At 44.8% G+C, this 13708-nt stretch overlaps 1 protein-coding gene and 1 long non-coding RNA gene across 4 annotated transcripts in view; one reads left to right on the top strand and one right to left on the bottom strand.

The window, feature by feature from the left end:
* Positions 1–622, top strand: part of LOC310689566 — a 43055-nt gene extending 42433 nt beyond the window's left edge. The window contains exon 4 of the long non-coding RNA XR_014517500.1: positions 573–622. This is a non-coding gene — a long non-coding RNA (uncharacterized lncRNA). The remainder of the gene's footprint in view (positions 1–572) is intronic.
* The window catches only part of LOC310689213 (sodium channel protein type 5 subunit alpha-like), a 59639-nt gene that overhangs the window by 15740 nt on the left and 30191 nt on the right, over positions 1–13708 (bottom strand). For all 3 annotated transcript variants that reach the window (XM_083466585.1, XM_083466586.1, XM_083466587.1), the window contains 7 exons: positions 12743–13138; positions 10054–10434; positions 8960–9064; positions 5544–5652; positions 4539–4693; positions 2629–2802; positions 451–582 (listed from right to left, as the gene is read on the bottom strand). In XM_083466585.1, coding sequence (XP_083322711.1) covers positions 451–582; positions 2629–2802; positions 4539–4693; positions 5544–5652; positions 8960–9064; positions 10054–10434; positions 12743–13138 — 1452 coding nt within the window. The remainder of the gene's footprint in view (positions 1–450; positions 583–2628; positions 2803–4538; positions 4694–5543; positions 5653–8959; positions 9065–10053; positions 10435–12742; positions 13139–13708) is intronic.

Below are 13708 nucleotides of genomic sequence, written 5' to 3'. Positions count from 1 at the left end.
AATCCCAGGTCAAAAGGTAGTCTTGAGCAAGTCACTAACTCAGTTTTCCATTCATAAAATCAAAATTAAAAGACCACCTTTAAAGTAGGGGTACCAGGCAAGATGCCTGTCAATTGTTTTACTAATTGTGTGTGCTTGGAGAAGCTTCAAAACACTTTTTGAAATGATGCAGGAAATGACTTCATGTCCAAGCAGCTTTATAGTGTTAAAACAGGAAAAACAGAGTCCTAAATACTACTTGTTTTGTTTTGTTATGTGTGCATTTTGTGACTCTTTTTATGTTTGGGTTGTTTAGGATTTCCCTGGAATTATCTAAAAATTATCTAATTTTTATCTAATAATTGGATGGATTAGAATGGAACAAAATGGGATAGATTTTGCCATCCCTACTACCAGCTCAACACAGCCTTAGCTTTGTGGGACATGTAACAGAAAAACTGTATTTAGTACCTTTATCCCTTTAAATCTGGACAATGCGCGAAGAGGTCTCAGGGCTCTTAAAGTTCTGAGAGATTTTGTGGAGACATGGCTATCACACAGATCTCTTCCCTTTGTTCCAGTTGTTTTTGCAGGAAAGGAAACCTGTGATAAAAAAAAGGAAAAGAAAGGAAAAACACGGGCTGTTTACTTGTAAAACATATCTTTGGAGTTATGGTTTTCTTATGCCAATTATTTGTATTGATTTTCCAAATGTTAACTCATTTATACAAATTATTTCCAAATTAATACAATTTTGTTTAAGTGGTTTCCCACGTGCCATTCTTGATGTGGAGTTATGGTTTTCCAACATTGTGTCTTCAGGGAATTCTTTCCATGCTGATTTGTTTATCAAGCAACCCCTCTGTGGAATCCAGAATGTATTAGATCAGTGTTTCCCAACCACTGTTCCGCGGCACACTAGTGTGCCGCGAGATGTTGCCTGGTGTGCCGCGGGAAAAATTAAAAAATTCGAAAGATTTTTTTTTTAAAGTCAAATTTTCGATTGGGGCGCCGTCACTAGATGACCCCTGGGGTTCCCTCCCTCCCTCCCGCTCTGCGCCTCCCCCCTCCTCCTCCTCCGGGGAGGCCCTTCCTGGCTCTCGGCCAAGGCTTGGTGGCTGCCACTCACTCACTCGCTCGCCCACCCGTCCCTCCATCCCTGCACCCGGCCTCTCCCCCTCCGTCCCCGGCGCGGGGGCTGCTGGGATCCGTAGTCCCCTCACCCTTGGGCTCCGCGCCCGCGCGGGGTGCGCAAACTACGTTTCCCAGCGTGGCCTGGCGGGCCGGGCGTTTTGTTTGAAGCGCTCTTCTCCCGGCCATGGAATGAGCGCGGCGGCGGCCAGGCAGGCAGGGGCTCTTCCGCGCAGACCCCGCGCAGCCTGCCTGCGCCCCCGCGGAGATCGGGCGGCAGGATGGAGCCCGGGGATCCCCGTGGAGGCGGAGCGGCAGAGGCGGAGGCTGCCCCCCAGGTAGGGCTGCGTCGGGGGTTTTTTATTTTTGCAATGCTGCATCCGCGCCGGAGGGGACGCATCGGACCGCGGGGAGACCCCTTGGCGGGCGTGCAAGGCAATGCATGCGTGCAGGCATTGCATGGAGTGCAATGCAATGGCAACGCGGCGCCCTGCATGCATGCATGCAACTTCCACCGGCGCTCCGGACTTGGCAGGTGAGGGGGGTCCCCAGTGGGCGGCAGAGAGAGCCGGGAGGGCGAAGGGGAGCCGGGGGGAGCAGCGCTGCTCCCCGAGCCGAGCCCGGGGGGAAACTTCGGTGTCGTTGCGCCGGGTGTTGGAAGCGGAGGCTGGCGGGGGCCCCTCACCTGCAAAACCTGGTCGCCTCTCATATATTTCATGCATTGCATTCATCGCCCGCTTTCTCCTCCAAGGAGCTCCCGGGGGCGCGCGTGGTTCTCCCCGTGTTATCCTCGCAACAACAGCCCTGCGAGGTGGGTCAGGCGAATGGCCCAGGGATTGTCCTGGCCAGGTGGGGTGATTTGAACCCTGCTCTCTGCCCGGTCTTCGTCCTCATTTAGCCCCCACATGTGCATGACTGTGCATGACTGAGGTTTTCCCCCCTCGTCTTGGCTATGGTGTGAGTCTGTGCTGTTAATTAATGGGGTTCTGCCTTCGGAGAAGATGAGCCAGCCCTCAAGGAGGTGATTATGTAATTTGCTAGCAATTCATGTCCCTCCCGGCGTGACGCTGCGCGCTGACGTCACGGGGCTGTAATGGTGGTGTGCCTCGAGATTTTTTTCATGAAACAAGTGTGCCTTTGCCCAAAAAAGGTTGGGAAACACTGTATTAGATTCCCCTCCCCTTGACCCTGCCTTTCCTCCACCAATTGTCTTCCCTATGTCAAAGATCAGGGACACTGACACTGATCATTGATTTAAATCAACATTATGTTGCCTGAGATGAGACAGCATGCACCCCCCCCCCAAAGCAAGTCAAAATACATAGTGTTCCTAGGGCTAACCACATTATTTTGCTACCTGGCACAAATTCCCAAAATCAGCTGCCCGGGGTGGCTTGCTCACTCTACCTAACTGTGAGGCTGGCCCATTTACTACATGGATCTCTGAGGCGGTAGCTGCTTCACATAATTGTACATTACAGCAACATGCAGGGCAGTAAGATTAAATCTGATACTTACACATACAATAAAGAAATCAAGCCAACACCAAGCATTGGTGAAATATTTTCTGAAGCCATAAGCCACCCATTTCAGAAGCATCTCCAGGAAAAAGATGTAGAAGAAAAATATATCTGCATATTCCAGTATGATTTTTATGGTCTTTCTCTCAGCAAGGTAGATGTCTTCAAAGATCTAGTATTTCAGAAATCAGATGTGATTTAGAATTCACTAGTGGGATGTTTAAAATTTGTGCAATGTGATGAAAAAGGGTGGAGCCCACTCACTTAGCATTCATTGGGGAAGGGCTTCTTCCAGCTGATTAAAGTTTAAGAAGTACTACAACATTGATCTCTGAAGTTCACTGTGTGAACCCTGCTCCCATGTTCAAGATTCAACAACATTTTTTGCCAAGTATGTAGTAAAATTAAATGACAATGTAGAAATCGTAGGCCTAAATTATTTGTCAAAGTGTAGCATTTTGACATCAAAGATGGTTCTTAGGACCATAGTATTGGCCTAGGGGTCCTTAATAATTATGCCTATACTGGATGTAAGATTCTAGCTATGGCTCTCCATTGCTTTGAACCCAACTGATTACACATAAAAGCCTGCAAAAGGAAAAACCCTAGTCATGAACTGGCAAGCTCCATAGCCCTAATAGGCAATATATAGAAGGCATGAGCATTGCATAATTGCTGGGATTATGTATCAAAGATTGAATAACTGGCGGAAATATAGGTTAAGGGGTTAGTATGCATTAGATTGTTATATAACAGGAACATTGTATCATGTGCCATGCACACAACTGAAGCATGCAACAATCTCTTATATGGCTATTTCAAGCTACAAAATTGAGCATACTATGATCCACGGGTATGGGGTTGTTTACCAATAGGATGTTTATCTTAAAATAATTAAAAAATCCTTCCAGTAGGACCTTAGAAGAAGTGTGCATGCACATGAAAGCTCATATCAATAACAAACTTAGCTGGTCTCTAAGGTGCTAGTGGAAGGTTTTTTTTTATTTTGTTTCGACTACGACAGACCAACACGGCTACCTACCTGTATCTTGAAATAGCAGATTGTCCATATGGCCAACTGGACTTTGGCTAGTGGTTACATAAAATCCTGATTTGGAGGAAGAAACTAGACTGTACAAAGTTTGGGCGCGGCATACCACTCTTCAGTGACCACCAACTTCTAGCCTGTGATCAGAGTTCTGGCCATCTCCGTAGCAACAGAAGCTAAGGACTGGGTGAGATCCATTTGAGTTTACATATATGGCCCATATAAATGAACTTTTTTTCATATGCCAAATCTCTTGTGGGAGCTTGGAATAAAAATGCTTTATTGCTTTATACCCAGCATGTCTGAGTTTCTATACCATTAATAAAGATTCCACTTAGTTCATACCAGTGAAACCTAGTACAATATATCTGGAGAGTTCTGAAGGAAATCCCAGCAATCCATTAACTGGGATCTTTTATAAAATACTCTTAGAAATATAAACATATACTTTAAAAAACAAGCAAGCCTCACTTTTATCAGTTGGAATCCAAAGAGCTGCTTTAAGTGCCCATCATTATTTTGTCTGATAGAACCTCCAATCCAGTTTTAAAAATGGATTGTCATGTAAAATGAAGGGCTACTGTTCAAGAAGAACAAGTCAAAAGTTCCCTTGGATCTAGCTGCATGGTTGGATTTTGGCCACTGTTTATCTAAGAATGTTTGCACTATTACTCATGCACCAATAAAATGGAATACACTAGGTATGATTATATAATATCAAGGAATAATTTTTTTAAAAAATCACCTATCATCCTATTAAACAGATTTCAGCAGCTATAGGAAAAAAGAAAATTCAGAGCTGAACACAAGGCCAAAAAATTAATAATACTCTTATTTTGAGGATATCATAGTAAGCTTACCAGAACACCACTGCTCAGTAATATCATAAATATGATAAAAGATTCAAACCAACTATGTTTTACAATTCTGTAGCAGGTTTTTCTAAACCTCCACCAAGTGTTGCCTGGAAATTTAGCAGTATTCACTGTGCAACATGGGAAGAACTTGACCAACACTGAAATAAAGAGAAATCAAATACAGAAATTATCAGTGTTCTGAGAATCAGTAGGAAACCAGACTTTTTAACATTTAGCATCTTTGCAGGAGAAAATAGCAAATTATTTCCTCTTTTCTTCCTATCCCTGGAACATTCTGCTGGTGGCTTTCTACGTAACTAGTACAAGCAGCACATCCACAGAGTGCAGAGGAAAAGTTTCTTGTGTGAACTAATACACTGGAATATTTGCTCATGAGAAGATAAAGTTGCAAAAAACTACCAGCTTCCCAGTTGCCAATGGCTGGTCCCCATATAAAGGCCAGAATAATTAGATTGAGAGTAGATCAGAAATGAATTTCCTTAGATCCACCCCAATAAATGTCATCCTCATATTGGTAACTTTGTGCCCCAAATCCCTGGATGACTCCTCTCAGTGGCTTGAGAGTGATGTTAAGCACACAGAGGACATGATAGAACCTAGTGGTTCTCCATAATAAAGATATCATGGGGCCAGACAAAAGTCCCTGAATTGTATTCTCTGGTAGCACCCCTGTAGGTAGGAGCAGAACTACTACAATACCCCCCCCCCGAGCTGTGTCAGGATACCCTGGTCAATGGTCAACGTGGCCAAGAGATGAATAGCACTCCTGGTCTTCCCTCATCAATCAGAGTAACCAAGACTGTTTCAGTACTGTGCCCAGGACTGAAGCCACAATGAAATGGGTCTAGATAATCTGCTTCATCTAGGTTCATCTGTAACTGGGTAGCTACTGCTCTGTTGATCACCTTACCCAAAAAAGAACTGACTATCTCAAATAAATTATAAATTAAAAAATCATATTATATGCCAATAAAACTAGTCTGTCACCTTGTGGAAAACAGGCCACAGGCTCCTTTTTGACTACAGGGACAATGCAGATAGGAGACCTCTCGTCTACCGTGCTGGCCTCAGAACAGCTGCTCTCAAGATCCACGCTCTGAACATAAAAACAAAACAAGAAAAAACAGTATCCTCTTAATGTAACTGACCAATGATGGGGAAGGGTGGTGGCTCAATGGAAAAGCAAATGTTTTGCATGCAGAAGGGACCGCTGGTCTCATCTGAAGGCATTTCTCTAGCATTATAGTCCATCAAGTGGGCAATCATCAACACTTAGCATCTGAAGGGAAATGAATGTAAAATATGAGGAAGTAGGACTGCCCTTAGAAGAAGATAAAGGTCAGGCAGCCCGGTCCCAGGTTGCGGGAGCAACGTCGTTGTGGAGTACCTGCTTTACCCAGACCTAGATCTGCACTCCCAGTGTGCCTGTTCCTCGCCCGGCTTCCTGCTCCTGACTCTCCGGTGTTCCTGTTCCTCGCCCGGCTTCCTGCTCCTGACTCTCCGGTGTTCCTGTTCCTCGCCCGGCTGCCCGCTGCTGACCCACCAGTGTTCCTGTTCCCCACCTGGCTCCCTGCTTCTGCTCTACCAGTGTTCCTGTTACCCGCCTGGCTCCCTGCTTCTGCTCTACCAGCGTTCCTGCTTCCCCGCCCGGTTCCCTGGTTCGGACCTCGCGTCTTATCTAGTGATCGTCTACCCTGCTAGTGACTCTGGACTGAACTTCGGCTACGGTATTAGTACCTCCACCACCCCCCCCCCCCGGGACCAGCACATACTGTTTATTGAGTTTGCAGTATATACTGCCCTATACCCGGAGGTCTCAGGGCAGTTCACAGAAAAGATCACAACATACTTTATATAATCAGAATAAAAACAACAACCCACTAACACCTCCCATAAAAGAGCCACATTTTAAAAGGGTACAAGTAATGCTTGGTAAAAGAATTACGGTAGGTGTGGAACAAGCAGACACTTAGCATTTCTCAGTGATACCCCATTTGCCAACAGAGCTGCTATAGTTGCTGCTGACTGAAAGATGGTCGGTAAGGCAAGATGCTGAGAGGTGGGGAACTGAAACCTGATCTGATAGGGGGGAAATACCTGAAATCACACACAATGAACAATAATGAGGGAGAAACTCAGAAAATGATTACTAGTTTGACAGAAACATACAACAGTAGCTAAAGGATTGAAGGGAGAGAAGACTGGGAAAGAAAATCAGATGGATGAAAGGCAGGAAATGGACTGGGGAAATATAAAGCAGAACAGTCCTATTTCTTTGAGTTTGCATGCATTTCCTGCCTTTGGATGCCATGTGGTAATGATAACCCACTTAATGGACTGTCATCCAGTGAGAAGGTCCTGTGCCTGATCTCCAGTATCGCCAAACTGGGCTGGGAAATACTCTTTCTAAAACTCCGAAGAGCTGCTGCCAATCTGTATTAGCCAGAATACTTCCTGGTGAAGTAACAGGCCATTAAGAAAGGAAAGGAAGTGGCTCTGCACCAGTGGCCTAATGGGTGGTGTCCCCTCCTTTAACTGGCTGGTTCTTAGGAAGACAAAGGTGAGAGTTGAGAGTAGAGTTGTGTGAGCTAGAAGCTAGAGTCTGGAAGCAGCAGGCTAGGAAACCAGAGAGAGAGTCATGCCTGATTTCTGCTTGAATCCATGAATATGGCTAAGGGAGAAGCAAGACTCTTTTGGGGTGTTCCTGCTATGAACATTGTAGGCTGAGGTAGTATATATGTGTAATTAAGCCATATATTGTAAAGACACCACAGTCTCCACTGTCCCTCATCTGAAGGAAATATGAACCCTGCTATGCGCCTGAAACTCCTGGAATCTCACACTGCTCAAAGATTGGGACGGCTTGCAACAGTATTACTATTTATTCTTCTTTTGTTAAAACGTAGCCTCAGGGGGACACAAATTTGATTGCACCAGCAGCAATGAGGAAAGGGAAGCTTAACCTTCTCCTGCAAGCTTTTTATGATCCAAACACTTTTTGCAATCAGCTTATTTATTAAGAATTATTCTAGACCAGGCTTCATCTACAAAAGATACCAGGATGAAGTATATAAATATAAAACATGTCCAATATAAAAGAATTAAAGATAACCTAATAACAAATAAAAGCACCAGAGGCGGTTTAAAAAACAAGAGGAACAGACAAACTTTAAAATGCCAGGGCCATTAAGTGAGTTTTGAACTTAAGCCAAAATGTTTGTAATAGTTGTGCCGGTTGTACTTCAATAGGGAGAGCAATCCACTGACTGGGCACCACCACAGATGTGGGAGAGAAATTTTTTTTGGATTCACATTGAAATATGATTTTTACTTCCTGACACAATACGTGCACCAAAACACAGCTGTCCTTTGAAATTCACATTTCTCCAAATTTTGCAAGGCAGTTCTCCAACCAAAAAGAAGTGTACTAAAATGTATATACAGTGTACAGGTGGAGGAAGGGGGGTGTGGTGGGTGTGATCGCCCCAGGTGTCACCACCGGGGTGTGTGTGACAAATTGCCGGGCAACACTCACTGCGGGGCCTGCAGCGCGCTCCTGGGAGAGAAGCAGTGGCTTGGGTGCATGCAGGCTCTGTGATGCCCAAACGGTCCGCCCCCCTGCCTCCCCCCCCCAGCTGTAGGGTGGCTGAGTGGGAGGAGGCAGGCAGACTCCGGAGGCCCCACAGTGCACCCTGCCCCTATGTGCAGCTCGTGCTGCCCCTGGGCGCACCGCCCCAGAAGCCCGAGCGGCTTCCTCCACCGCTGATACAGTGGTACCTCGGTTGTTGAACTTAATCCAGTTCGGGAGTCCATTCAACTCCTGGAATGGTTCGAAAACCAAGGCGCAGCTTCCGATTGGCTGCAGGAGCTTCCTGCACTCAATCGGAAGCCATGTTGGACATTTGGCTTCCAAAAAATGTTCACAAACCAGAACACGCACTTCCGTGTTTACAGCGTTCAGGAGCCAAAATGTCCGAGTACCAAGGCGTTCGACAACCAAGGTACGACTGTATTTGTGAAAATAGCATATAAAAATGCATTATATATGGTGAAGTTGCTTACAAAAATGTGCATATTAGGAGAAATGTTCCTTTTTTGCCAAGAGCTTGTAAAATATGGTGAGCTCTTCTACAGCTCACCAACCCAAATACAGGATGATCAAGCAGTGAGTCCCCTTCTCCAGACATAGAAATGAAGACTGATTTCCCAGCCTCAGAGAAAGGACCTGCCCCCAAACTAGGTGTCCTTTGTTTTTCAGGGGGAGGAGCAAAAATACTTCCACAATATAAAAGTGGAATACACACACACAAACAAAAAAAGTAGAATATACCACTTTCCTGGAAATGCAGAATGTCACTCTCAGCGAGCAATAGAGCTATAATCATCATTTTCCTTTGCTTTACCTTGGGAACATTCAAAGACCAACCATTGGTACTTTCGGAAATATCAGAAGACAGCATTTGTCTTGACCTTTTGAATTTCTCTCTTCTCTTTTGCAAGTTGTTCTCCTAGGGAAAAGTATGAAAGTAAAGATATTTTGTTCCTAACACTGCACACAAGAAGCTAGACTACTAGTTATCAAAGCCTTCGTATACAAACAGAAATGGAATCCGGTTATCAGTTAACAAATACATTTACAAACTTAATAATGTATAATATTCCAATACAGTGGTACCTCAGGTTACATACACTTCAGGTTATAGACTCCGCTAGCCCAGAAATAGTACCCCGGGTTAAGAACTTGCTTCAGGATGAGAACAGAAATTGTGCAGTGGTGGCGCGGCGGCAGTGGGAGGCCCCATTAGCTAAAGTGGTGTGTAGGGATATCGCGGAGTGGGTCCGGAGGGAGCACACTTCCCCACCAGCAGGCAGCCACGTCTACCTGCACGCGTGACCCTGGGGTGCAGGAAAAACTCCCCCTCAGACAAGCCATGGCTGTCTGGAACATCGTTTCCTAAGTCTGACCTTTTGCGGTCTCAGCAGTCAGCAGTGTCCTGTCTGTAACCCTTTTCCATGAGACCTTTGTCTCCATTCGTCATACACTGTGCAAGGGGAAAATGACGCTGTGAAACAGGTGCCAAAATAGCTTTGTGCCACCCCACGATTTTGGGACGGAAGATGTGTAAAGGTCACAGCCCAAAAATGTACCTGCCTAGCTTGCATATTTGTCACAATAAAAGGAGGCTCCACAGGAATGGCAGCAGCTCGCTTCAGACCACCTGTGTGCAGCTCACATGATGATCAACACCTGTCTTGGGCCTTCACTTCAGTAGTGCTTCAGGTTAAGAACAGTTTCAGGTGAAGAACAGACCTCCGGTACGAATTAAGTACTAAACCTGAGATACCACTGTATATGTAACATGGATCAGCCACAATGGAAGCATATAGTGATGGTGTATACTTGAAATTATTTATTCACCATAGCCAACCTTCTTGGGTAGGCTTATCTATGCCAGCAGTCTACCAGAAAGGTCCATTTGTGGGGCCTGTTTCTTACCTCTTTGCTGCAATCAATTTCTTCCTCACCAAAAGTCTCCATTTCAGCAAGGGGAGCACAGACAAATGTATTAAAGTCTGTCATAAAATGGTCCGCTGGCAGCTTCTCCAAACGTTTACCACTAGCATAGTTTTCCTGGACCCCTTTCCTCGGCTCAGTGGCACCGTCCTTTGGGATGGTCACCTCCTTGGTCTTGCTTCTTGCTTTCTTCAGCTTTTGCACAAGGGCATTGCAACAGCGGTCCCACAGCAGATGTTTAACAAATTGCAACCCCCTGTGAGCAAGGATCACATGAGGCTTAGCTTGCTCTTCATCTACCTCAGTTTCTGAATCACTGCTACTAAAGGAACTCAGGAGTAAAGCGATAAAGAGGTTGAGGACCTGAATGAAAAGTAACCAAATGAAGCAAACAGTGAGAGCGGAAAGGGTATTTTGGAAAGTAACACATTTCAACTGCTTCCTGTTTTTCCCAGAGAAAAAGGACTTCCCATTCATTCAGTATTGTACTGGCCATTCCAATCTCTGCTGATAGATAGGAGGATTCCAGGAGTCTTGGCACTTAACCAGGGTTTGTGTTCTTTGGGAATGAGGCACAGGGGAGATTGTCATGTCTTTATGAAATATGGTTTATTTCACACACAACCTGAGTTTTGGTGGAGGGTGTTGGATCAGTCCATCAAATAGTGAATATCCAACAGAGGGAGTACCTCTCGTTGCTTCTCCCATAGCTTCAGCAAGCTTGGGGTCAAAGCAACAGCCAATCATGCTCCCAGGTCTCTGCATGCAGCTTCCTCCAGCCAATGCTGCATGGAGTTCTGACCCCTCCCTTCTCCTTCCCAAAATCTCTGTTCCCAAACCTCTATTTTAAAATGACATATTTTTTCCTGTGGTGACATCACGTCCCCTGTTACCCATGCCAACCTCCCCCTCTCAAGTCTTCTGTTTCTGTCCACTTCTCAGCTGGGGGAAAGACCGACAACATCTGTATGGTGAATTGTTTTTAATGGCCCAGTACTTGACTCTCTTTGTGTTTTTAATGGCATTGCTATCAGCTGATCTCCTGAATGGGAAAATGGGTGTCCAGGGAGCCACCCTCTAACAGTGCCTCAGTCTCATCTGCATTGAGCTTCAGTTTGTTGGCTGTCATCTAATCCATTGCTGAGACAGGACGACGGTCCAGCACATCCACTGCCCATAGCTGTCAAGTGTCCCTTATTTGAAGGGACAGTCCCTTATTCCAGCGCCATGTCCCCCTGCTGTCCCTTACTGATGGATGTCCCTTAAATGTCCCTTAAATGATGTCCCTTAAATTTTAAAGGAAGCAACTCCTCTCCCTCCCACCCTGCCGGCCAGGGAGGAGGGAGGCTCCAACTGTGTTGCTTGGCTGTGTTGCTCACCCAATAAGAAGTCTAAGAACGACTGGGGGGGTGGAGCTTGCATGCCTTGTGTGTGGCTAGTTAATGCAAGCTGAGGGGGTTTTTGAATGCTGGACGCCATTTTGTTGCACGTGCTGCTGCAAACTTTGCAGTGCAAAGCCAGGCCGGGGAGCCACCTTAAGTTGAGGCTGCATAGGCCTTGTGGTGCATGTGATTCAGATTCTATTCAGTTGAACCTCTGGTTACAAAGTTGGTTGGACAGTGTTCTCGAAGCTACCAGCATGAGTTTCACCAGACTGCAGGAGGACAGGAAGACTGGAGTGCCTGGAACAGGTGAGGCTGCAGGTCCCTTAATTTGGCTGCAGGTCCCTTATTTTCAAATCTGTAAGTTGACAGCTATGCCACTGCCTCGTCTGCAGATGCAAAGGAAAAGTAGAGCTGTGTGTCATCAGCATATTGCTGACAACATACTCCAAACCTCTGGATAACTCCACTCAGTGGTTTCATGTAGATACTAAATAGCATAGGGGCTAAAACTGAACATTGAAGAACCCCACAATGAAGGCTCCACAAGGCTGAAGAACACTCCCAAACAACACTATTTGGAAATGTCTACCCAAGTCGGACCGGAACTACTGCAAAGCGTGCCACCCACCGCTAGTTTGGACAGTTGCTACAGAAGGATATCATGGTCAATTGTATTGAAAGTCACTGAGAGGTCAAGAAGATTTAACAGGGACATGTATGCTTTGTCTCTCTTGTGACAAACCGGGCCTAAACCCTGATTGAAATGGATCCAGAAAATTTGTTTCTTCCAAAAGCGTCAAGATCTGGTCTGCGACCACTCGCTCCAGAACCTTGTTCTGGAAAGGGAGATTAGCAACTGGCCAATATTTACCGTATTTTTTGCTCTATAAGATGCACCAGACCACAAGACACACCTAGTTTTTGGAGGAGGAAAACAAGAAAAAGATATTCTGAATCTCAGAAGCCAGAACAGCAAGAGGGATCGCTGCACAGTGAAAGCAGCAATCCCTCTTGCTGTTCTGGCTTCTGGGATAGCTGCGCAGCCTGCATTCACTCCATAAGACACACACACACATTTCACCTTACTTTTTAGGAGGGAAAAAGTGAGTCTTATAGAGCAAAAAATACGGTAGTTAGGTTGTCTGAATCCAGGGAACGTTTCTTAAGGAGTGGTTTTACCACTGCCTGATGTAGCTAAATTGTGTAGAACGTTCTTGAAAACAATCCTACTGAATAAATAATTTTAAATATGTCCCATAGAAGAAGGAAATCCTTTGAAAACTTACCACTAGGTTTCCTAAAAGCAGGACCAGCATGAACAGAAAAATGCACCATCCTTCCCCAGCAGCTTTCATACAGCCCCACATCGTTTCGATCCATTCTCCACAGAGAATTCGGAATATAACAAGGAATGAATGTAAGAAGTCTTCCATATGCCATCGTAATTTACATTTATGGGTGGCATCAGTACTGTTACTGTTACACATCTGCGTTTTGTTCTCACATGTTTCTCGAAGTGTTTTGTAACTTTGGCTAAAGCCCTGCTTGCCAACCACAGCAAAAATGAATACGGTAAAAATCAGAACAAGTGTCAGGTTGCTTAGTGGGCCCACTGATTTCCACATTATTTTCATGAGCTTATTTAATGCTGGCCAAAACTTGGACAATTTGAAAATTCTCAGCTGTAGGGTGGGGGCAGGGGATAGGGAGAGAATAGCAGCAAAAATAAGAGAAAGTTAAGTCTTGGTTTTCCAGTATTATTAAAAATAGAGAAATTGTTCTACCAGCATGATTTGTATGTAATTAAGCCTATTTGCATCAAAAGGAAGCTATAAATACACTTTTTGATGTGCAACCATTCAAAAATAATGTAGTGCAGATAGATGAAAGGTGAATTTGAATATGCATCTAATATGCTTTGAATTTGCAGTTCCTGGTCCAGAGAAGAAGTATGAAAGTTTGCTTCAGCATGCAAATTTATTCCTCTAAAGTAAGATGCATTCAAGCATGCACTCTGTTTCACAGAACACATCTCTAATGAAATAGACTTCTTTCCTGACAATCCTGTATTCAAAAGAAAACCCTTGAAAGGGTGTGTCTATGATTGTGCTCCTGTTCTATTCTTATTTCATTAAAATAAAATGCTGTCTTAGGATTCATTGTCACACAGTATCATAAACCAAGCAGAAAATGCAATTTAAATTCCAATGGTCATATCTATACAATGCATTTAAAGCATATGATTTCTCCCA

The sequence above is a fragment of the Podarcis liolepis genome (assembly GCF_965112155.1).
Source record: "Podarcis liolepis genome assembly, chromosome: 12".
NCBI lineage: Eukaryota > Metazoa > Chordata > Lepidosauria > Squamata > Lacertidae > Podarcis > Podarcis liolepis.
This window is presented reverse-complemented; position numbering and strand designations above follow the sequence as displayed.